The sequence below is a fragment of the Metopolophium dirhodum genome, chromosome 1 (assembly GCF_019925205.1).
Source record: "Metopolophium dirhodum isolate CAU chromosome 1, ASM1992520v1, whole genome shotgun sequence".
NCBI classification, from domain to species: Eukaryota; Metazoa; Arthropoda; class Insecta; order Hemiptera; family Aphididae; genus Metopolophium; species Metopolophium dirhodum.
This window is the reverse complement of record NC_083560.1, coordinates 15,704,495-15,731,528: the sequence shown is the minus strand read 5'-3', so window position 1 is coordinate 15,731,528 and position 27,034 is coordinate 15,704,495. Positions and strand designations below refer to the sequence as shown.

At 27.7% G+C, this 27,034-nt stretch overlaps 1 protein-coding gene across 2 annotated transcripts in view; it reads left to right on the top strand.

The window, feature by feature from the left end:
- The window catches only part of LOC132935558 (SUMO-conjugating enzyme UBC9-A-like), a 77,961-nt gene extending 51,841 nt beyond the window's left edge, over positions 1–26,120 (top strand). The window contains exons 1-7 of one of the 2 annotated variants that reach the window (XM_061002154.1): positions 3,856–3,953; positions 20,346–20,447; positions 20,748–20,817; positions 20,937–21,020; positions 24,120–24,240; positions 24,317–24,455; positions 25,909–26,120. In XM_061002154.1, the coding sequence (XP_060858137.1) occupies positions 20,752–20,817; positions 20,937–21,020; positions 24,120–24,240; positions 24,317–24,455; positions 25,909–25,972 (474 nt within the window). In that variant the 5' untranslated portion in view covers positions 3,856–3,953; positions 20,346–20,447; positions 20,748–20,751 and the 3' untranslated portion in view covers positions 25,973–26,120. Of the gene's footprint in view, positions 1–3,855; positions 3,954–20,345; positions 20,448–20,747; positions 20,818–20,936; positions 21,021–24,119; positions 24,241–24,316; positions 24,456–25,908 lie in introns of those variants that run through there. The other variant, XM_061002153.1, reaches the window with a different exon arrangement.
- Positions 26,121–27,034: the final 914 nt, after the last annotated feature.

The window sequence follows — 27,034 nt, the reverse complement described above, 5'->3', positions numbered from 1 at the left end:
GTGGAATGGTTCATTGGGGCCCATCTTTATCCCCAAAATATATTTTTTTAACGCGTTCGATAGTTTTTTTAAAAAAAAGGTGGATAAGTGGATGTCACTCTGCTGTACAGTAGGTTACAAGTGGGTCACTGTAATGGATGGTGTTAAATTTGAATTCCATGATATAATATCATTGTATAAGAAAAACGATTCTGAGCGAAAACGGTCAGTCAGCCTATGATATTACCAAGTATATTTGATGATATTATTGTGAATAAAGTAATTTATATATAACCTATTTACGTGGAGCCTTGTTTTAAATTTTCAATCCTTAGCCATAAAAGTTAAACATTTTATACATTTTTAACCACAAAATAATTAATAAATAATAAATTTGATAAATGTTGTCAAAATTTGAACTTTAAATGCTTATAAAAAAAAATTGTGCCTATGTATTTTTAATTTTTTTCAACTACTATTAGAATGATATATCAGGAGCCTTATATTGAATTTTCACGCTTTTTTACCCAACAAATAAAATTTTATTGATATTTATAGAAAAAAAAACTAATAAAATTGAAAACTGACAATGTCCGTAAACAGCTCAAAAAGAGTCAAAATATTTTCAAAATTTTATGGTGTATAGAAAATGCTAATATAAACATTCAGTCGAAATTTAATGTCCCTACGGTCATTTGTTTTAGAGTTACACCAAAAACCAAAATCTATTTTCTCGAAAATAGATTTTGCGTAAGAATTCCCGTTTTTTCTTAATTTTTCTTTTGTTTTTCACGTCGCTTGTGAAAACTACTGGGAAATTGTTATTTTTGACCCCCCAAAGTACCTAGTAACTAGATTCACTTTCCTATCAGAAAAGTTACTATTGAAGAAAATCCAAGCACTTTTACTGTCCTATAAGGTGATGACAGACACAAAAAAAAAAAAAAAAAATTAAAAAAATTAAAAAAAAACACACATCATTGTAAAATCAATACATTCATCGCTTCGCTCAGAATCTAAAATTATTTAAGTAAGTAGGTATAGTAGGTTAGGTTGCCAACATTTTTTTTTCTGAGCATTTTAGATTACCGATTTAACTATTTAAGCATATAAAAAGGTTGTTTAGTATTTATGTAAGAAACAATTATTTATCTCTTGTATCTAAATGAGGTATTTCAGTTAAAAGTATTAATGCATATTATACTAAACTTCAGAGGACCATAGTTAATAACCTAGCTAACCAAAATCGATAATTTGACTGTCGAAATGTTCAGAAAAAAAAGCTTTACCGGAATCCATCAAAAAATAGTGGTTACCATTTGAAAAAATAAAGTTGATTTTATTATTGGTACAACTGCGTGTTGAAAAATTTAGAAAATGTTATAAAAAATGGCCTGTTAAAAAAAAACCTGCATACAATGTCATAAGATACACTCTGTATATTTTTTGTTTAGTAAAAAAATAATAAGTTAGGTATTTCTAAGTTTCAACTTAGTAGTTCAAACTAAAAATTGAAACATAAGGTAGTAAAGAAATTATAAATTTATAGCATGTAACTAAAAATAACTTAATAGTCAAGAAAAATTTTGAATTTTAAATTCTAGTCGGCAATTTTGTAGATTACACCCACCATGATTTTTTTTTGAGATCGTCCCTGCCCAGAAGACACCGCGATGAGTTTGGCTCAATAAAGTCTTCCAAAAATATTTTTTTATTTTTTTTTACGTCTTAATTTAATTTTTGTTCATTATTAGTTAATTATTTATTAATATTATTCTAAATTATTCTGATCTTTATTAATTTTTTTTCCCGCAAAACGTGGTCCTAAGTTTTTTATGTAATTAAATAAATTTTTTTCAACTTCATAAGTTTCCCATCATTTTTGTATAAACTTTTGTTTTTCTTCAGTTTTTTTTTAATTTATTAGTTATTTTTCAATGCTGTTTATTTTTAAATTGGTCTCTGTTTGAATTTCAATCAGTACGTTTATAACATTTTGATGATTTGGATGTTGTTTATAAAATTGTAGGTTATAATTTGAATGGAAAGATTCCGGTCCATTAGTTGTTCTTGGGTATGTTTTTGGCTCTTCAGCACAAATAAGAGGTAGACATTGTGAACCTTCAGATATATAATTGTCAAGTATATATTCAGTAAAGTCTGTCACATCGGGCGGTCCAATAGACATAAGCTCAACATATCAAACGATTAAGTAGGTACCTACTTATTAGATTAGATTACACAAGACTTTCGATTACTAGGTACAGTACCTATTGTGCTCAAAGGTGTTTTCATATATGCACCCAAACGTGTAAAAGATTTTCAGGTAAATTTCTTATACTGCGCCCAAACGGGTTATGTCCCACATAATGCTAATTTACTATTTATCAGTAATGATTACGAGGTATTAATTACGTTCATAATTGTTTTTCTTATCTCTGATTTTTACAAAGTGTTCATAATTTGATCGGCGACATACACTGTAGTAATATGTGACACACTAGTGTGTCGCGACACACCGGTTGAGAACCACGAGTGTAGACAAACATAAAAATTAAAATTTTAAACGTATACTTTTGGCTGCGTAAAATTACGTTTCAAGGTACGGTTTCCCTGCAGCGTCCAGACGCAGCGTTTACCCTGTTTTCTCTGTAGCGTCGGACGCCATAGATTTTATTATTTTATCCCACTATTTTAGTTTGATTTTACAAAATTAAATCATAACCACTGCGACCGTTCTCTTCCGCACGTAGTTTCCACATATAAGTTCTGATTTTTTATTTTTTCAAAATGAATCAAAATTTAATTTTGAACAGTATTATTAATAATAATAATATTATTTGTGAGTTGTTACTTCGTGATGAAGAAATGGAAAATGAGTTACTTATAAACATTATTCCAAAAAAAAGAAAATCTTTTAACAGTTTATTTTCCACGAGGAACTCTGAAGGATTCTTTAAAAATTTGACTGGTGGACATCTTATTAACGACGATGAAAAATTTCGGGAATTTCTTCGTCTAAATCGTAAACAGTTCAATTTTATTTAATCTTTGGTTCAAGAAGAAATAACAAAGAAACCGACTTTACTTGTACCTGAGCAAATATCTCCAGAGGAAAAACTAGCACTTACTTTAAGGTAAAATTTGATATTTATTTTTATAAAAATATAATAAATTAGACGACGATTTAAAAAAGTGTATTGATTAGTACCTAACCTAATATACTATTTAATAAATCTTAAAATTGATAAACAAAATATTTACAAATATTGATGATATACAAAATAGTTAAATATTTTACAATCCTGTATGTAGTAGATGATAATGGGTACATTTGAATTCAATGATATAAAATCATTGTGTACGAAAAACGATTCTGAGCAAAGACACTCTGTTAGCATACACAACCTATTAAGTATATTATATGATAGGTATTATTCCTATTAAAATGATTTTTTTTTCTATTAGTAATAGAGTAGGTTGAATTAATTTTTTTTGAAAATATCATTCTGTGTATAAAATATATCATAATACTTAAAAACTTTCTAGACCTACAAATAATATTTATAATAATATATTTTTCCAAATATTATCCTTAACATAATAATTGTCTTTATGATGTTTATGGCTACTATCGTAAATACATTTGTTATTTTCCACAAGTGTAATCAAAGCTTCGTCCTCTGTCGAGGAAAATTAAAATTTTTTTGTCATGGCGCAACACTGGTCCGGACCGGTACTGACGCCGGACGCCGCGTCTGGACGCTGCAGGGAAACCGTACCTTCAGACCACTGTGCCGCCGCCGCCGCCCGCCACAGCAGCTCGCAACAGGGTGGTAGCACTCGGCAGCTGCTGCAGATGCCTCCACTCTCCGTTCGCCATGCGACGCCCACAACAACAACAACGACGACAGACTGTTGCACCGCCCACCGGCCGCCTGGCGTTATCTCAATACTATCACTGTCCACATTCGGTAAATTTAATCAATAACTGTGCCAGGAATTGTAATAACATTACCGATTGTCTGTGTAGTTGTAGGCGTTGTAGCTGTTGTAGTTGCTGTAGTTGTCAATATTGTTCCTGCGAGTGTGTTGTTTCATTCAATATGTTATAATATTGTTTATTAATAATATTAGTTAATGTTCTACTGGGCGGCCCAATACTTTTGTATTGATTGTCGTTAAACATTGCTATTGCCGATATTGTAACGTTCTCCCGCGTACAGGTACAGTTGACGGAACGGGACGAGGTAAAGTTGTAAATAATATTGCGTAGGCACACTCAAATAATTGTTGACTGTTTATTGAAATCGCTTCAAAATAATTGTTAACTGTTTATGTGTATCAGCATGTTTGCATCAATATGATTATTTCTAAGTGTCTAGAAAATACACGATTTAATTGGTCTATTTTCCAAATCCAATTAAATATTTTAAGACATCAACTGGCGAAGGTGAAGATGTTCGTTCTAGCTTTAGTAAGTCACGTCTCAATGAGAACGGTTCGGGATTCGTATATATAGGCATACTCTCTACTTCTCCTGTCCCTCGCTATAAGTATTGTCGCTCCCACTGTTGACGTTTTAAATTGTACAATAGTCGTCTAGAGTATAATATGTCTAGAGTGTGGTTTGTGGATTTGCTCTGGTCTTAACGGCTATGATACATCTGATTATGCTGTGGTCCTGGCCTCTGTATATGATGTCGGCTCCTTTGATGTGACTGGCACGTGCATTTGCAAGTGGTGAAGTCATTTGGAATGTTGTTGTTATCTTAGAGAGGCCACCCGGTTCTGTCGCTTCTAATGCTAATTTGATTTTAGTCGCCGAATTTTAGAAGGTCACCTGGTTTGCGATTTGTGGTGAATGTATTGATTCATAGTTTCATTTAATTAGCTGTGTTAGAATAAATTATAAGTGAACCCATTGTTCTTAATATAATATAGGTAGTATAATATAATATGAATATGAATGTGTAAGGCTGTTGTTCACAACACAGTTGTGTAATTATTTTTTCTCGTATACATAATTTAGTCGACCGTTCCACAATCACTGCGGGAGTTCCTGTTGGTCATGTACAGTGGTTCATCTACGAGGGGATATAATATTTGGGGGTCATATTCACTCCGGAGACCAAATTTTGTACACAATACATTGCGTATATAATAGGCAAGAGTGTTATACCTTGGTCTAATGGTTATTTCTTCTTTAATGAATTAATTAGTTTCAGGACATTGAAATATATTGTCAATACAGTTAAAACAATAAAATTACACATGAGTTTACAGTAAAATAATTTAATTTTGCTGATCAAAAAAATTATTTTTGTTTCTAAATTTTATTTTCAACATTTACATTTTTCATAGAAGTTTTTGGTTAGGTTCTTACGCTAAATATTAATTGGAATTTAATGGTGTAGTCCATTCTTTTAAAACAATTAATTAAATAAAAATAAAAAATATTTCATATTTGTTGATTAAATAAATTTTAGATTCATTACTATATTCAGGCAGCTTATTGGGGTTTTTTTTTAGTATAATATGAAGCTTAATTTATTAATTTCCGTATAGTTTTAATATTGTTTTTAGATAAACAAATTAGATAATCTTATTATAATATAACAAAAAGCTAGCTTTTTTATCAATAGGTTAAAGAAATATCTGTATTTTATGTAATTTTGTTTTAGTTTTAAATAAAAAATATCTTGGTTTGTAAAAGTAAATGTTTTTACTTTATAATTTTTGTCTATATTTAATTGAAATGACTTAGCTATCAGAGTTTTAATTTTTGCTTTTTTTTTGTTATTGGAAATAATAATAAAAATACTAATATATTTGCAACTATAATATACAATACATTTTAGGTTATATTTAACAAGTTTACACTATTGCAGCACCCCTTAAAAGCTGAGTTTGTGCTGGGGAAACTATTCTAATCGATTTTTTGAATACACGAAAGAACTCAAATTAAATAAAAAATTTTAATTATATAATTATTCTATTATATTAATAGAAAAATCTAATTATAATTTACAACAATCAAACATTTGTATACAACTGAACTGAAATTTACATCTTGGATAGATCAAAGTGATTCAAATACAATTTAAACAACTCAAAACTTTTGAAGTAATGAATATTAATATTTAAAGAACGACATAAACTTAATCCTGTGTGTAAACACTATTTTAACCAAATTCTTTCTTAATGTGTGGTAAATTTACATTAATATTAATTGTCTTGTATCTAATGCTATGTTCATGATTTACTGTGAGAATTAAATGCATATGTTTATACAATTTAATTAAAACCGATAAATTATAATTAAATTTAAAGTCCTTCACCTCTAGTTCTTTGTAAATTAAAATAATACTAGTTCGTATTGGTAGAAATAATACATTTTAATACAATTTATGGTAATTATAAGACTTGACAAATTACTATTAAAAATACCTCCACAGATTGTTATACACTTAGAGTATACAGATTGTACTTAAGTTAGAAAAATAACACTTATATGAATTATTAAAAATGTATCTTGCTTCTTTAAATATGTAAAAAACTTACACCAAGGTATTTTATTTCTTCAACATGTTCAAGCTTAATACATCTCGGACCACATATAGTATTTAAGTTTGGTTTACAATTTAATGAATGAACTAATAAATTATTATTAATTACAGTATTTACACATGCATTTTGATTTTAATAGATTCTACTTTAATTTATTTTTACAAAACCAAACATAGACCATATTTAAAGTTTTTATTGTCTAATACAAATCATTTATATTTTGTTCAGATAGAAGTATAGCTGTATCATCAGCAAAACTTATTAATTTAGTATTATTAATAATTTCAATTTCAAGGAGATCATTAAGAAATATAATGAATAATAAATGCCCTAATACTGATCCCTGTGGCAGGCCACAAGATATATGGTGATCATCAGTACAATAATTATCTACATTTACTTTCCGAGTTCTGTCACTTAAAAAAAATTTAAAAAGATTATTTGATATACGGTAGTGATAGATAGGATACCTATCTTGCATAACTTTCTAAGTAATATTTCATTATTTACACTTTCGAAAGCTTTATGTATGTCAAAAAAAATTTCAATAACATTAAAACGTTATTGATATTTTTCAGGACAAAATTATCAACTTCTAAAAGTGAATGTTCAGTAGATAAACATTTACTAACACCAAATTAATTAAAGGAATCAAGCATTCTGCACTTAATACATTTTTTGAAAATTTAAGATAAGGTTAGGAGATTGGTTTGTAATTTCAACTATATGCTTTATCACCTCCTTAAAATAATGGAAACACAAGATATTTTTAATAAGCAGGAGGATATGTACCAGTTCAAAGGGTTTTATTAAAAACAATTAATAGTGGTAAAGAAATAAGTTTGGAAACTTTTTTAAGAATATGACTTATCAGATTTTTACTGTAGAAAGAAGTAAGATTTTTATTTTTCTGTGAAGTTTAATTATTTCCTCACGACAGTTTGGGTAAATGAATATACTTTCATTAATGTTAGATATTTTTTCAGATATAGTTTTATTTCGATTTACGAGTTATATATCTAAATTATTTCCTACATTGACAAACAAATTGTTTAGTTCATTGCAAATATCCAAGTTAATGATCATTTTTAACTGAGTTAAGTTATGTTAATGGAAAACATTTTAAAAAGTTTTAAGTTAATAGTTAACCTAATTTTTTTTTAACTCAATTAAGTTTAAAGTTATATGAACATTTTCAATTAACTCATTAACTTAAAAGTTAAAAGTTATTATTTTTTTTTTATAATATCTATATAAATACCCAGTCATATGGTTTAAAATAATAAAAATCATAAATATTATTGAACACAGGAAATAGCCAATAGTTTTTCTATACATAGGTACTGAATTAATAGAATTATGTAGTAGATACGAAAAGCATACAAAATTTAAAATGCCGAAACAAATACAACCTTTTCATTTATTAATACAGATCAGTATTATACATTTTTTTTAGATTATTAAACAAAAATAACATGGTATTTCTTAAATTACTTAATTCATTTTTAAGTACTTAATTTTAAACTCTAGAATACTTTTTCAGGGAACTTAAAGTCTAAAACTGTTAGAGAATATAGCCAACTTTATACTTCAGTAAAATATTTATTACATTTTAGCAAAAGAGTCATCTCAAAGTTTTTATCAGCCATTGAACCTCTTCGCTTATTAAATAATTGACCTCCTGCACTGAAAAAAACGTTCCACATGAGCTGAAGAAAGAACTGCTGTATTATATAGAATATAAGCATTTTTTAAAACTGATGGCAAATCTAATGTAGTATTAATATAGGTGTTCAAAAAATAGTTATTTGCAATAATTTGGATATCATTATTTTCAACATAGGTTTCATAATTATTGAGTGTAAAAAAGTCAGCTTCAGAATAAATACCATTACTCTGTGCAGTTATGGTAGAATTTGTTTCTGTTAGTTGAGCATTCTCAGTTATATACTCCAAAAATGTTTGTTTAATTTCATGACAATTTTCAGAATTTGTCCAGTTTAACTTAAACTTAGGAATTAAACATGCAGATATTTGACATGATTTGGAGTCCATACAACTATTAAATCTGAAAATTAAATAATAATACATAATTTATTTCAGCATTTAATACAGGTCATTTATAAAATTGAATCGTTTTCCTATGAAAACAATTTATGTTTAATTCTATGGTGAATTGACCTATTGGTTATTTCCAAATTTAAAAGTATGAATATTAACTAGCCAATGACAGGTTTTTTTACATTTTCATTTAAAACACGTTATGATCATTTTAAAATAGTAAATTATTCGTACATTTAAAATCCTCAAACACGCTTAAAAATTGAAATATAAAAACCTATATTAGATAATATTCTTGCTTCTAAATTTGGTAATTAAAATGTACAATTTGCTATGTTATGATTTTGCAAGACGGAGACAACACATACGAGTTGGTGTCCTCTTAACAATTATATTATTACACACATTTTATCAATTTTTCATTGTTTTGATTATAATCAAAATGTTATTTAAAATGTAGAAGGTAGGTATTATAAATACCTGTTGGAAGATAAACACTATATTAACTAGAAGTATGATGGTATTAATATATGTACATATATTAAATATATAATATTTATTTAAAAGACCAGTTACAAATGCTACCTATAGGCTATAATTATTTTAAAATACTTGGTTTAGCATTTCAATAATTAATCTGAGTAATATAAAGAAGTAAACATTTATAACAGCCATCAAGTACTTAAATAATACATAATATTTATAATACCTTCTATTTAGTCCTCTTTTTAGCACAATAAAAAAACAATAGAATAATAAACGAAAATAATAAATGAAAAAACATAGTGCTGGGCAGTAAAGCGGGAATCCCAAAAAGTGACGGGCAGTAAAATGGAAATCCCTTAAAGTTCTGGGCACGCATATCACGAGTATCCTCTGCACAACCAGACACTGAAATATATACTAGGGTCCTTCAAAACATACAATTTTGGTTACATCTTATGTTCATATTATAACCTCTTTGCATTAAGCGTAAGCATTTTGCTTTCATAAAATTATTTTTGTAGTATAATATTAATAATAATAATCTGGTTGTTGCATAGATTCTTGAATGGCTGCATAGTGGCATAATTCATTCAATTTGCCGTGATCAATAGTGAAAAGTGATTACATTTATTTTATTCTTATTTTATTTTAATCTAAAAATGACCTCTTTAAAGTACCATCTTGATCCAATTCGTTAAAATATAAGATGTTGAAATAGTCCTTCTGGTAAGAATTTTGTATACAGGATAAAAATAGAAAAATAAATAAACACCATTGTAAAATCACTAGCTTCCTCGCTCCATTCAGAATCTAAAATAAACACTATTGTAAAACCACTAGCTTTATTGCTCCGCTCAGGATCTAAAAATTCTAATACAAATATTTGGTGAATATTTCAAGTGTCTACGGTTATTAGTTTTTATGTTACACCAAAAGAATAAAATCAATTTTTCTGTATATTATAAAATAATAGTACCAACAAGGTGGGTAAGCTGTAAACACTTGGCCTAATAGTTGATTGAAAATATTACTTGAGTTAGTTCACTACTAAATTGATTAAGGAGCAAAAATATACAGCTTTTTATTCATATTTTCAGTACAACACAATCAATAATGTTAATTATTAACATCATACTCAATAAAATTTTATATGAATAATAAATTATAATTTTTTAACTACAATTAAAAACATGTCTTTATTTATGAACTATTTATGTGTTTATTTATTTTTCTATTTTTATCCTGTATACAAAATTCTTACCAGAAGGACTATTTCAACATCTTATATTTTAACGAATTGGATCAAGATGGTACTTTAAAGAGGTCATTTTTAGATTAAAATAAAATAAGAATAAAATAAATGTTATCACTTTTCACTATTGATCACGGCAAATTGAATGAATTATGCCACTATGCAGCCATTCAAGAATCTATGCAACAACCAGATTATTATTATTAATATTATACTACAAAAATAATTTTATGAAAGCAAAATGCTTACGCTTAAGGCAAAGAGGTTATAATATGAACATAAGATGTAACCAAAATTGTATGTTTTGAAGGACCCTAGTATATATTTCAGTGTCTGGTTGTGCAGAGGATACTCGTGATATGCGTGCCCAGAACTTTAAGGGATTTCCATTTTACTGCCCGTCACTTTTTGGGATTCCCGCTTTACTGCCCAGCACTATGTTTTTTCATACTATATAATTTAACTCAAATTTAACACCATCCATTACAGTGACCCACTTGTAAGTTACAAGTGGGTCACTGTAATGTTATATAGTAGGTTACAAGTTGTAACCTACTATACAGCTGAGCGGTATCCACTTTTTATACTTCATTTGGTTGTCTTTTAAATAGAATATATGTAAACCATGATAAAAGAGAATTATTAATGCCATATATTTTTTTAAATTTGAAAATTAATAGTTGTGATGACTGTTAATTTATGGTCACTGTCTATTAATATTTCAATGTTTTGTAATGACTAATGACCATATTTTTATTATAAATATTAATATATTATCTAATGCTAATTAATTTGTTTGACTGATAATATAAATCATTTTAATTTGGCTTTATTTATGAAATGTGTTATAATTTATGTTAATAAAATATAATTGATAATGAAAATATAATAAATTTCAAAAAATTAAGCCCAAACTAATTATTAGCTACAATATATTAAATAGATACATTAATATTGTCATATAATTGGCATAGTTTAAGCCTTAATGATAATGTTGTAGTCCTATTTTGTTACATACTATTTTGGTAGATTAATATAATAATAAAATAATTAACCAAATTAATGCTAGGAATGTTTCTACTATTTCAGGTCTTATTTGGACATCACATTTTACTCAAATAGATACAATAGGTGCATGCATTAATACATTTGTATGAATAAGAAATGTCTTAAATATTGTGACCAGTGACGTACGCAGAAAACCTACTTATAGTACTTTTTTAAATATAAACATTGATATAACCAAAAAATGACAATACTAAATCAAATTTTCATGAAGTTTTAGCGATTATGTTATGAATATCTTCATAATTAACTTCTATGTCTCTATGTACATTTAATAATGTTGTTATTATAATATATACTCTTATCCGCAGTAATTGTTATTCCATCATGTATAGTTTAGCCGCTTAAGTATTTCCTGTGTCTGTGTACATTTTAGAATTCTTTTGTACCCACGTGAATACACAATAGGTATAATTTTCTCTCAGGCCTCTGCTTTGTAATATTATATAAATCAGAAAAAAAAGGTATATTTACGAAGAATTTTGTATTTATATTTAAAGATAAAAACTTATATATTTTATTGATTAGTTTATTTGTTAGTTTTAAAATTTTTTTTTTATTATTCTGATTCGAAGGATTCAAAAAAGACTTCATAATAAATTCAAATATGTTTTCAAAATTATTAGAGGAATAAAACTCAAGTTAAAGTTAGTTAAAATAAAAAGTTCAAATCGTTTTTTTTATTTTTGTGTTCGTCATCACTTTTTAGGACAGTCAAAATGCTTGGATTTTCTTCAACAATAACTTTTCTGATAGGAAAGTGAATCTAGTTGGTACTTTAGGGGTCAAAAGTAAACATTTCCCAGTAGTTTTGAAAAGCAACGTGAAAAACAAAAGAAAAATTAAGGAAAAATGGGAATTTTTACGCAAAATCTGTTTTTGAGAAAATCGAATTTGGTTTTTGGTGTAACTCTAACACAAACGACCGTAGGTACATGATATTGTGACTGAATGTTTATATTAGCATTTTCTATACACCATAACATTTTCCAAATATTTTGACTGGTTACAGTGGGCCGCTGCTCGTATAAAATATATATTTTAAATATTATTATTGTGAAATTATAAATTAAAATAATATCTAAATCTAATAAATAATAAGTGTGTAATATTAAACATAAAAACCCAGATGTTCTTTTAAAATATAATTTATATAGTAGGTAATGCATATAATTGCTTGACCGTGGCATATCAATACTTATTGACATTACCATTTAGGTACAAAGTAAGTATACAGTTAGAATGTTCCAATAATTTGTATGTATTTTATTTTAAAGATCTAACTAAATTTCTATTAAAATTATTTATATAGGTAGCATGCAAAAGATAATTTCTCTATATTAAAAATAACTAAAATTCGTCTGAGAAATTCAATGGGTGAAGAAAAATTTGACGCATTTATAATGATGGCAGTCGAAAAAAATATTTTATTTAGTATTGATAATGATGATATTATTAATATGTTAAAAACTAAAAGTAATTTATTAAATGATAAAGTCCTTATTAAAATCAAATTAATTGTAGTTTAAATTATATACATAACAATTACTTGAGATATTCTCTAACTAACAAATTTACATTAGTTATTTTATTTTGTTTTATATCAATTAATTAAAAATTTAAAAGCTAAATTGTGTTTACAAAAAAAATATATATAAATTATAAAAAAGGCCGTTAGTATACAGAGGGCCTCTAAAATTATGATTTTCCCGGGCTGTTTTTTTTTCTCCCAGTCTACCACTGGATTCTGAGTGAAACGACTAATGTATTGATTTTAAATTTTTTTTTTTTTTTTATTATTTTTTTTTGTGTCTGTCATCACCTTTTAGGACAGCAAAAATGCTTCGATTGTCTTCAATATTATATTTTCTGACAGTAAAGTGAATCTAGTTGGTACTATAGGGGGTCAAAAGTAAAAATTTCTCAGTAGTTTTCAAAAGCGCCGTGAAAAACAAAACAAAAATAAAAGAAAAACGGGAATTTGTACACAAAATCTAATACAAATGACCCTAGGTACATGAAATGTAGACTGAATGTTTATATTAGCATTTTCTATACACCATAACATTTTCCAAATATTTTGACTTATTTTGAGCTGTTAACGGACATTTTCTGTTTCCATTTTTTTTAGTTTTTTTTTTCTATAAATATCAATAAAATTTTATTTGTTGGTTAAAAAAGCTTGAAAATTTAATGGAATGATCCTAGGTTATTGTTTCAAAGGCAGATAAAAAAATTAAAAATCCTTAGTCACAGTTTTTATTTATAAGCATTTAGAGTTCAAATATTGACCAAATACGTAAGTATGACGAACATTTGCAAATTATTTTAGTTAGAAATTCATAAGTAATTTTCTTTTTAAATCTAAGATTTGAAAATGTACTTGGTAATATCTTAGGCTGACTGACCGTTTTCGTTCAGAATCTTTTTTCTTATACAATGATATTATATCATTGAATTAAAATTTGACACCATCCATTACAGTGACCCACTTGTAACCTACCGTACAGCAGAGCGACATCCACTTACCCACCTTCTTATGTATGCTTTTTATTGTTTTTGAATGCACTTCCTTCGTTGAATATCGTTATTCAACTCTTTTTGAAATTGGTGGATAAAATAAGTTTTTCAAACTATTGCCCAACCAGTTATATAAAGAAAATATGAAGACAGGGTCACCTTAAGCGGACGATACACCTGTATGTGTTGTATCCGTCTTACAAAATATGTAAAACATTGAAAATACGGTTTTTCGTCGGTAGGAACTACTCAGGCTTTAGTTCAAGATAAGAAACCAAATTTGCACAATAGAAAGAAGAGAACATTTACTGTGCAGCGCTTTTTATTTTTTCAATATCAGAACTAAAAAAAAGTTATTCAAGTTTAAAAATGAACTATTTTCGAGTTTTCCAAACTTGAATGACTTTTGTTTGAGTTCTGACATCGAAAAATAAAAACGACGTTGCACAGTAAATGAAGACTCCGGTGCAATAACCAGATACGTCCATATTTTTTTAAAAAATCATGTTTTGATATAGAAATAGTCGATCGGTGCAATAACCGAATACGTCCAACGAATAGTATTGAAATAAAAATAATAAAACTGATTTTTCCATTTATGTTGGGTGCAAAAACCAAATACGCCCGGACGTAACTGGTTATTGCTACAAACATTTATATTTAAATAATATTCTCCTCTTTGTAGTGTGAACATTTGGTTGCTTAACTTGGACTACAGTTTATAAAGACTAAAAACCGTTTTTGCAATGTCTTAAATTTGTAAGATGGAAACAACAGATGTGGGTTTAGCGCAGTAACGCAGGAACTATTTTCCATGATGGAGGGGGGGGGGGGGGTAAAACAAATAATGCCTAACAACTATTATATATTTATTTGTGATTTAAAACAGAAAACCTTTCTTAATATTTTATTATTTTAATGTTGATATAGGTAATATATTTTGATATACGAATTATATAAATGTATTGGTATAATTTTAGTATAATATAAATATAAATACATTATATTTATACATTTATATATTGAAACAAAATATAAGACATATTTACTTTATACCTGAAGTAATATTCAAAAGTAACAATATATAAATAAAAATTACTCAATAATATGTTTATTATGTATTATGTTATATTAATAAAATATAATAAATCGATAATAATAATAATAATAAATATTATTACGCACATTCATGATAATGAGACCAATATTTTGAATACGTAAACAGTATAAACCAGGGCTTGCATTTGAAAAAAAATTCCGTTTTACGTTATTTACAATTAAAACGTTACACAATTTTTTCGTTTATCGTTATTCAGAATTAAAACGTTAAACAATTTTTGCGTTTATCGTTAATCAGAATTAAAACGTTACACAATTATTGCGTTTATTTTTATTCAGAATTAAAACGTTATCCAAGTTTTGAATTTTTCATTATTAAGAATAAAAACGTTATTTTACCCAACATTTTCCAACAATCCAGTAAATAATTTACTACTTAATTTTTTTCAACATCGTTACCAGAAAATTATAATTTATTATTTTATTAATATTCAATATTGGTATAAATGGTATTCTACATACCAAACACCTAGGTATTTTATATAATTACGTTGGTACCTATACTATACCAATTATTATTTAATATTTTAATTTAATAAATTACCTAGGAATTATATAAAATCACTACACATTATATTACCTATAATAGCAAAAATAAAACCATTAATTATTATTGTTTTAAATGTATTATACATTTATACCTAATTGATCATCAATCATTATTATTTATTTATAGTTTTATAAGTGTTAGAATTATATAGTCATTTTTACAACATTTCATATTATGTAAATATCATTTAAAATTAGACAGTAATTTATGTTTTACACATTTGCACTGATTAGTTTGACATATACCTGAAATGTACATGAAATACATTACCTGAAATGTATTTATACCTTGCTACAATTGCCTAATAAATTATAGAAATATTGAGTATAGAGTATAGACTATAATATTATAGTATTCCTATTACTATATTATACACAAATAATGGAATAAATACTAACACCAATATGTAAGTAAATAGTAATGTATTCAAGTATATTATATATGATACTACCCATGATAGCGTTTTTGTTTTAATATTTAGCTAGATAATATAAATAAAACGGATGTTTTAATAACAGTATACTAAGAGGATCGCAATAGTACAGACCAGTGGTTCTCAACCTTTTTTGGTTCACGGCACACTATTATACATTACAAATTTTCGCGACACACTCACGCACTTGACAACAACAACAATAACTTTGGCAACCATGAGCTGTTCTTAGGATTTTCAAGGTCCAAATTTTAAATCAATTTTATCAAATTTTTTAAACGCCATGCATCCAAATGTAATCAAAAAGCGTGAAGCCTAGGGTCTGGGCCCTGCTCGCCCCCCCCCCCCCCCCCCCTAATGACGGCCGTAATGCGAGAAAATTAGTCATCACTCATCGCTATGCGCTTACATATGCATCGCGGTCTTATCTGCACAATTAATTGACATTTAATTGCCACAGTTTTATAAAAATTGGTATTTTCAATAGCATAATCCCAAATATCAGACATTTCTCGCGGCGCACCTAGTCGATCTTGCGGCACACTATTGTGCCGGGACACACTGGTTGAGAACCACTGGTACAGACTACAGAGTAGACAAAATACAGAGTGAATAGTGAATACAAAATAAGTCTATACTCTATACTTCTACAGCGCAATTATCGGGGCATTATTAATCATTATTAATAATAATAATAATAATTATTATTATTATTATACTAGGTATTAGCTATTGACAATTCAGTTTAAAAGTTATCAATAACTCCAAAAAAATGCGGGTAGGTAATGTCCCAGATTCGGAATATAATATAATCAATTCTTAGATTTTTTTCTAAGACAAAAATAAATAGCATGAAATAAAATATATTTCTACGAAACCAATATACCTTAAATACCTTTATATAAATGGATTTTAAATTTTCAAATAATTTTGTTTTGCGTTATTTTTCGTAATGATATTCTATAAATTACGTTTTGCGATATTTTTTGTTTAATGATATATTATATATAGTGTTAATCGTTATGTTTTGTTTTGCGGTATTTAATTATTTTTGATTATCGTTTTCCGTTATAATTACGTTTACAAATTTCAATCGTTATTTGTAAAATATAACGTTTGCAAGCCCTGGTATAAACGTATAAATTAAACGTAATTTACGATTGTATACCCTTTACTTTTAATGTAGTAGGGGTAGGGGGGCAAAAGTATACTTAACAGAGGCGTCAATGCCCCCCTTCTCTGACACCACTACTGTAGTGTCCTCTTGAGAAGTGAATGTTTACATTTAGATGTTTTGAAAATTTATTCATTATTTTCAACCATGATCCTTATTAGATTTAATAGTTAGTACGATTACGCATTTATTTATAGGCATGTTTCATAAATATTTTTATATTATTGTGTAAATAATTAAATTATATAATATTTAGTTATTTTATACCTACATATCTGTGATGTTCACAGTATGTCTGAGACCTTAGATCATATACAATGGATGGAGTCATAGCATACTACGGGCATAAAAAGAGTTGATGCCAACATTACTATAGGACCTGTGACATCTGCGCATGCGCAACTGCTTATCATAATATTTCAATCTGTTCATATTATTATAATGCCGACACGCTGCGCCAAGCATTAATGATAAGAGACTACGCGCATGCGCATATCATCGAGGTCCTACAGTGATGTTGGCTTCACAAATAGTTCGTATGGCTCTATCCATTGTATATGATCTAAGTCTGAGACGATACTATTTGATAAATCATATACATGTGTTTTCTTGAACGATCGTTTTATACCGATATGTATCGTTACACTCAAGTTTGTTTCTCAAGAATGTTGAGTACTTATGAAATGTACACATATGCACATGTATAAATGCGTAATATTGTACACGCTACGAAATCTAAAAAGGCTCATGGCCTTGATAATGTTAAAATAAGCCAAAACAATTCATATATTTTCATAAAAGTACAAAAAAAAAATTCCTATACTACGCAGTGCAACCTTTGGTCGTGTAATCGTGCTACTCAATTCGGGACGTTATCAGAAGAGGAGTTTGGTCTCCTTATTCTAGTGCCGACACTTGATCAGCTAATTGGGCAACTGTATCCCTAGGATATGAAGTATTTGACTCTAAAAGTTAAAACCGTATCCGTAATCTTCTGGAATTTTTACAACGTGTATCCCTCTTTGTTACGACATTATAAAAACAAAAACAATCCATTGACCACGGACGACGGCCATTTTAATTTATTCAAAGTATTTTTTATGTATGGTACCTATTGTCAGTTTCAGTATTGTATACATTTTGCTATGGTAAGATATTTAAATATTGTTATTTGAAATTTTTTTTAAATTTATATGTATATATAAAGGAAATTTATTATCCCCCCGACAAATTAACGCAGTGCCCAAACCACTGAACGGATCTGGCTGAAATTTTCAGGATAGATTAATATTATAATTTCCCCGTGCTTTAGGAAAAGATTTTTTGAACCCCTAAAGAGGCGATTTTTTACGGACAACAAAGTGCACTGGTTCAGCTAGTTTTTAAAATAATTTATAATATTTTTCTTGTAATTTTTTTTTACAAATTTAGATTTTTTTTCAACATAACCTTTTTTTTTAATCAATATAGATTTTTTATTTACCAGGGCTTTTTTATTCTAGTTAGATTTTTTATTCATTTAAGATTTTCTTATACGAAATATATTTTTTTATAAATTTTATATGTATATTTTTTCAAATAACATTTTATTTATTAAATGCAGATTTATTTTATTTGACTTGGCTTTTTTATTAATTTATAAAGATTTTTTCATTATTTTATATTTATTATGTAAAAGACATTTTTTTTTTCATTAAATGTTGATTTATTTTTTATTTTAATTGGCCATTTTTATACAATTATGCATATTTTATACTAGTTGTCAACATTGTGAACATGCAGATGAATCAAGTTAATCAATTTAACTTTTTGCCAACTTTTGGTTAATTTGCATGTGTGCAAATATGTGCAAATATGTTCATCACTTATCGTAGGTACTGCGATCGATTAAGCTTAAAGTGCAGTTCTGACAAGATATGTAATATAAATATTATACATATATTGTTGGTAACGGTTCCAAGGCTAATGAACGTGTATAACCTCCACTCACCATTCATACCTACTTTAAAATTAGAGTAAATTAATATCATGCTGATAAACTAATAAGGGACTAAATATTGGCAACAAAAAAATTTGTGGAAAGTCATAAATCTTTGACTTTTGTTTGATAACCAATTATAAAATTCTCGATCAAAATGGTTGGGACAAAATTCCCAGCTTCAAAAGCTTATGGTGGCCGCCATAATGACTTGTAAATGTCTGCCACAATCATTAGCTTTCGTTTGATACCCACTTCGAAGTTTCAGGTCAAAATACCAATACAACTGCACAACTAACAAAGTTAGAGACCACTTCATAGCGACCACCTGAATGACTTACAAATTTGAAGACTTACAAATACTTGTGAATAAAAAGCTATAGTTTGGTGCCATTTTCAAAGTTTTAGGTGAACTTGGGTGGGCTAACCTCTTACTGGCCATCCGAGTTACTTGCAAAATCTAAAAATGGACTTGAAAATACTTGCTTATCATTATCTTTCGTTTGATACCTATTTTGATGTTATGGGCCAACTTGGATGAGCTCGCATCAGAACTTCTAAGCTCATAGTGGTCGTTTGAGTAATTTCAAAATTTTAAATACAGACTTACGAATGTTAACTCATCATTAGATTACGTTTGGTGTTGATTTCGAAGTAATCGGTAAAAATTGGCGGAGAGGGGCAGTATGGGGGTAAGGTATGCCCAAATTTTAATTTTTTTCGTTTACGGTGAAAGTTCGAACTTGCAAATCTAAATACAGATTTGAAAATACTTGCAAATAACCTGAAAATAATGGCACAGTTTTTAAAACAATTCCAGTACTTAGGTGGCCAACTTCACGAACGTATTTGTACAGTTAGTTTAAATAGTTGTTAAATATTAATCATTATTATTTATTAGAATTTATCATATCAATATTTGCCTCTTATAACCTTAAAAATTATCACTTTATTCTCTTGTGATAAGTTCTTATATCCTATCCATTCTTATATTATCTATGGCTGACATTCCTGTTTTTTTTGTCATGCTTATATGATTGTACCGACAAGGCTAGACCAACAACGTGTACCTACCTATTCAGTATCTATTGGGGCCGCTTGTATTTTTGATGTTTGTTCTGCGTTCGCCTTTCATTTTCTAACTGAAATCTTCCGCAGGTTCAATACCGTCGTCCAATCGTTTAGGATTTACATCTACTTATCAGTCCCAACGAAATTCATATCGTGTGCCATAAATCGTCCATCAGATCCAGAAAATATGTAAGTTACGTTAATTTAAATCACTACATAATAAGCGTATAACTGCATCGAAAGCGTTATAAATTTGAATCCCAAAATACTAGTTAATAATTATTAGAGTTAATATTTAATCTTAATGTTTCAAACGTGTTATAATATAAATATGTTGAACATAATCTAGTAGGAATTAGTCAACGTAACAAGTTAATAATAGTACTAATGTAGACTAATAATTGTTCATTTAATATAATATCAGTTTATGTTTGTTTGTAGGTACTTTTATTTAAATATTATATTATGAGTTATACTGTTTTTTTATAGAAAAATGACTGATATTGCATTAAATCGATTGAAAATTGAACGTAGTGAATGGAGGAAAAATCATCCATTTGTAAGTAATTAAACATTAAAAAAACCTTAATTTAACTGATAACCAATATAAAAATGTGGCTGATAAAATATAGCTAAATATTATAATGTAAATAATAGTTGAATTTTTTTTAACTACAGGGTTTTGTTGCTAGACCATTGAAAAATCTAGATGGTTCATGGAACTACAAGGTTTGGACATGTCGTATACCTGGTTTGAGTAACGTAAGTATAGTGATATATTTTATTTTATTATACAATTTTAAGAAGAAATATAGATACAATAATTTTTATTTAAGTTGAAATTGACCATCAAAAATTATATCTATATTAATATTTAGAACGAATAAATCAAATTAATCTTTTTACAAATCATTCTGGCATATACTTTAGACAATGCTCAGAAATTTGTGGAATTAACTATAGATTTATACCAATGCATTTTGAATAAATTAGTTTATTGAGTAAAAACGTTTAATTCATAAGATGACTAAAAAGCAAAATAATAATTTCTTAAATTAAAATATAGTAAACTGTAAATTAGCAATTACTTCTAATGAAAAAGATTAGTAAAAGTTATAACAAAAATTTGTCAAATTAGAATTGTTTTTCGATACCTATCACTTAATCTCTCAAATAGCACAAATTAATAGATTTATTTTATTTTCATTTATTTTTCCAAATATTATTTCACTAAAAATGTATTATATTTTAATATTTTAAAAAATACGTTTATTTAAAATTTTAAGTTTATAATAAATACCATCAAAATGATAAAAAAGGATAAATATTAATTGAACCTTTATTTTAAAATATTCTAAGACTTTAAAGAGGCCGTCAAAGTAGAAAAAAAATTGACTGTAAAACATGCTATTTTAATTCCAATAGTTCTCAGTCCTCGTTAATTGTAGAAACATGGTTTTATTTTCAAAATAATCACGAGAAGTTATAATAAAAATTCTTGGAACAGATTTTTTAAATATATTTTCTAACTTATTTATATTTGAAGTTTGCACCATATTTTCAGTTTTTCAAAAATTACATAAAATTCGAAAATTTAAATATCAAAAATCTGTTTTAAGAATTTTTAATACAAATTCTCATGTTTTTTTTTTTTGAACTTAAGCCCGTTAACTATACCCATTAGCTGTTTTTGTTGTTTTATAGTGAGGGAGAGGAACGGTTGGAACGGTTGGTTGAAACACTTTTTTTAGGTTTTGCAGAATTTCAAGTTGGGCACAACTATTACACAACTACCTGTAGTTCTTAGGTTTCTGCCATGCCTGTGGCCGGGATCGAACCGGCGTCGTTGCACGTCGTTACCGATGCATTGGCCACTCCACCTCTATTCTCATGTTTATTTTATACAAAAACGATATTTCTAAGATCAACGAGTCTTGTGTACTATAGGAAATAAAAAAAGCATGTTTTTGGAAAGATTACGAATTTGCCGTCATCATGTGCTACTCATGCGACTACCGCGGCAGCGTTCTGAAATCATACTTCTACCACCACCCCGCGTGCATAAGTAGCAGACCCCTCAAAATAAGTTAAATCTGGTCATCTATCGCAGCCGTACACGGGTTATAAATACCTATTCAAATTGTCAATACGAAAATAATAATTTTGTTAATGAATAAAATTATTTGATTTTTTTAATTTTATAATTCGTATTCCAATTAGGTACTACCGTATTTTACGCAAAATGTGACTAATAATGTACGGTAAAATTGTCACAAATCAGATACAAAACGTACGATTAAAACAATTTTTTTTTTCAATTGTAGATAATTGTTCGTTAAAATTAGCGACATTTGATGTAGGTACAAGATGAAATTGTTTTCATTTAAATCAATATAATTATATAAGTAAAATAATTTAAAAAAAACGTATACCTATAAGTCATATGTTTTGATAAAAATCATCGTTGATGTAATTTGTATTGTTCCGTGGCTTTTCAAAGGTTTTCAAAAATTGAAAAAATTGAAAACTGACAATGCCCGTAAACAGCTCAAAAATAGTCAAATTATTTTCAAAATTTATCGTGTATAGAAAATGCTAATATAAACATTCAGTAAAATTTTCAAGGCTCCTAGGTTATTGTTTCAAAGATAGATGAAAAAAATTAAAAATCCTTGGTCACAGTTTTTATTTATAAGCATTTAAAGTTCAAATTTCGACAAAATACGGAAAAATCACGAAAATTAACTAATTATTTTGAGTTGAGAATTCATAAAATGTTTCCTTTTTAAATCTAAGATTTTAAAATGTAATACAAGATTCCTTATAAGATTATCTACCTTTATCAAAAAAAAAATGTCTACATGAAATTCAAATTAAATTTTTATGAGCGTTTGAAATTCATATTTTTACAACATTTGATATTCACTCGATTTCTCATGTAACGATTTTGCTATTTCGTCGTTATTCAAAAACGTAGATTTTGAAACGTGAAAATTTTACTGAATGTTTTTTTTTTCATTTTCTATATACCATACAATTTTGAAATATTTTGACTCTTTTTGAGCTCTTTACAGACATTGTCAGTTTTCAATTTTTAAAATTTTTTTTTTCTATAAATATCTGTAAAATGTTATTATAAAATTAATTTATACTATATTATATCATTGAATTCAAATTTAACACCATCCATTACAGTGACTCACTTGTAACCTACTGTACAGCAAGCGACATCCACTTACCCACCCTTTTTAAATTATTTATTGTTTTCCAAGCTTCTTCATATGTTGGATTTTTTCTGATCCATTCCTTGTCGAGTGCTTACAGTTAAAAGTTACTATAATCAATACTCAAATTAAATATTTGTTCTACTTAAATAATATAAAAGAAAATACTAGAAACCTCTCCGATAAACATATTAATGGCAGCAGGTAATGCATCTAATATTGATTTTTTTAATTTCGTTAATGTTGATACATTAAAATCGTATTTAAAATGGAAAGGATAATAATTTAAAAGTTATATAAATTATGTTTTTTTAAATTTGTTGTAGCATATGTTAATAAATTATTATATTATATTTATGTAATTACAAATATTTTTGGAAATGGAGTTGATTTTCGCAATAAAGTATAATATTATTATTATTATATTATATAATCTCCATTTATGAGAGGTAATTTTTGACACTTTTTAGTTCCCGCCATTAAGAGGTTATTACCCCTATTGCAGTGTACATATATTTTTTTGGGGAATTTAAGTGTCCATTTTGAGGTGTCCATTAATAAAAAATGAAAAAAAATGTATGTGGAAAAAATATAAATACATTTTTAATTATTTTTATATATTTATGTTTTTTATTAGACTTTTTGGGGAAATGGTTGGTACTATTTATTCATGACATTCTCGGATGATTATCCATTTAGTCCACCAACCTGCCGATTTTTTCCCAAGATTTTCCACCCTAATGTGTGCAGGCATTGTGGTAAATATAATATTAGCTACCTTATATAATTTTTAAGTTAAAAAAATTTTAATGGTGATTGTTCACGATTAACTAGGTACCGTGCGCACACCAGTGTTGAATATTCATTGGAATCCAGGCTTCACCATCCGGCAAATACTACTTGTAATACAATCGCTATTATGTGTGCCAGACAACATGGATATTGCTAATGATCTAGCATATTTTCTCTACCGGTAATAACATTGTAATATAAAATAGACAGTTAAGCTTTAAAAATATTTATTATAAAGTATTAAATGATAAAGGAGAATTCACAAACTCACACCCACATGTGTTTTATCCATCTTATTAACGTAAAACATAACTAATTTTTAAAAACAATAAAACACACTAACTTTAAATATTAGAATTAATAAAATACCATTCTTAAACTTTAAGTTTAGTATTTTTTCAGTGTTTTTATGTCTTAAATATATGATATTATATTATTGTTTATAGTATACATATATTTCGATATTCCTACACCTATTTCCTCTTGAATATTTCCAACCCGCCTTACTTATTTCTTTCCTAACTGACAAGCCTACTTCCCACCTTAATTTTCAAAGAATCATATTTTTGTTTTGAAAAAGGAAATTATAATGAACTTAATAATTATTTTGACTCTATCGATTGACAGTAAAATTTTTTTGGTAATTATATAAATGATGCCAAAAAATATTTTTATGATATTATTTATGAAGCCATTAATATTCACATTTCTACTTACACTTACGTATCCTCTAAATATAAAATTTAGTTCATCCGAAAGATTTTTTTTCTGCTATTAATAACCAACTTAAACCCTTCTTTGCAACCAGGCAGCAGGACCTGGTGGTTTACCACCATATTTCTTAAAATCTTTTATTATATTTCCTATTTATTACCTATTAAATCTATCAATTACATCAGAAACATATTTTAATAACTGGAAAACCTCATATGTAACTCCTATTCCTAAAAACAATGGCTTAGCCAATGAGAAATTACCATCCTATTTAAATCATTTTGATTTTGCTAAAACCATTTGAAGACTTGGTATCTAAAAAAATTACCATATTTTTTAAGAATCTATTAGTAACCCATGGTTTCCATTCAAATAGGTCAACTAACACAAACCTGCTGGTTTTTTACTATAAGATTATCGACTGCATTAATGGTGGAAATAAAACTGATGTAATTTATACTGATTTTGCAAAGGCGTTCGACAGAGTAAACCACTTTCTATCATCACAACAATTAAATAATATCGGTATAGGCAATCTTATGCTGCCTTGGTTAACAACTTTCATTAATAACAGACTTAAAATTATTGAATACAAACATTTTTTTTTTATTTTATCATATTTATATGTTTTTTTTGGAGTTCCACAATGTTCTCACCATTCCCCAATTATATTCACTTAGTACGTACATATAATTATTACAATTTTTAATAAATAGAAACTGTTTTCATACTGTTATACTTTCAAACAGCGTGTGAATCAATGTTATAAATTTTCTTTTTAACCGTGCTAACTAATGATAAAATAACTTTTTGGTGCATGTACAAAATAATTAACGATTTACTTCAAATGTATATTTGACACAAAATAGCGTTGACCATTGTCTTTTTTATAATTTTTCATTTTCATTTTTTTTTTTTAGTGTACGTGATTGTACTGACTACCAGAGACTTGTCCAGTGGCAAGTCACGAGAATGTCTTCATAGGTATAGGTTAGAATAAGTATAGTTGACAGAGAGAAGATGATGAATTTCTTTGATTGCCCTATAAAATTGTAACAATTGTGAATAAGTATTACACTTGTGTTAATCAGTAAGAAAAAAATATCCGGTGTATTATATTAAAAATTAAACATTCAACTAGCTTCTCTCTTTTTGTAAAATAAAATATTATACAACTTTTTAGTTATCATTATTGGTGTATTATTATTTATAGTTACTACTTTTGTATTGTGTTAGTAAATATTTTGACTAATGATTGGGACTTACATTGACACACGACATATCTTAATTGTTAATTATCGACATAATGGGAAATAGATAATGTAAAATCTATCTAGATAAATATTAAAAAGAGGAAAGTAAGTTACCACTTTAATGTAAGTCTTTCAGCCTAGTATTATACAGAATATTTCTATTCGTTATTTTAGTAATTAATTTTTCTATTAATAGTAATACAGTATTACAGTATAATATGCTATCGTTGTCACGTTTTGTCGAGGAGGTTTGTTGAACACTGGTATGACAGGTGAAATTGTCGTTATTCGTATTCCAATGTAAACCGAGAATTTTGTCCAACTGCTCATCTCACGGGTTAAATGATACCAACTCTATTCGATCTTCAGGATGGAGGGAGTTGAGCACGAGGGTACCGTTGCTCGTCCACTTGCTAAACTCACACGCTCCCTCTCGAAGCAGGCCCACAATATCGCGCTTACGGCGCAACAATTGTTCTTCGGTGTCGGAGCCCATAACAATATCGTCGACATAAGCAGCCCGAGTGAGGACACCATTCGCCAACGAATAACGGTGACCGTCTTGGCATCGAGTTCATATAAACACTGGATTTCAAGGTACGGTGCACAGTTAAGGACGATGACGGTGCATAATTGAAATTTTTGAAGGTCGTCAGTGGGGAAATCGCGCAAAAATATGTGTTGAAAAACGCGATCTTTAGAGCGGGTTAGAACTTGCCGATAAATATATTTATAAATCTATATAAAAATGTATTTGTGCAATCGGCAGCGAAGTAAAATGTCCCGCAAATTG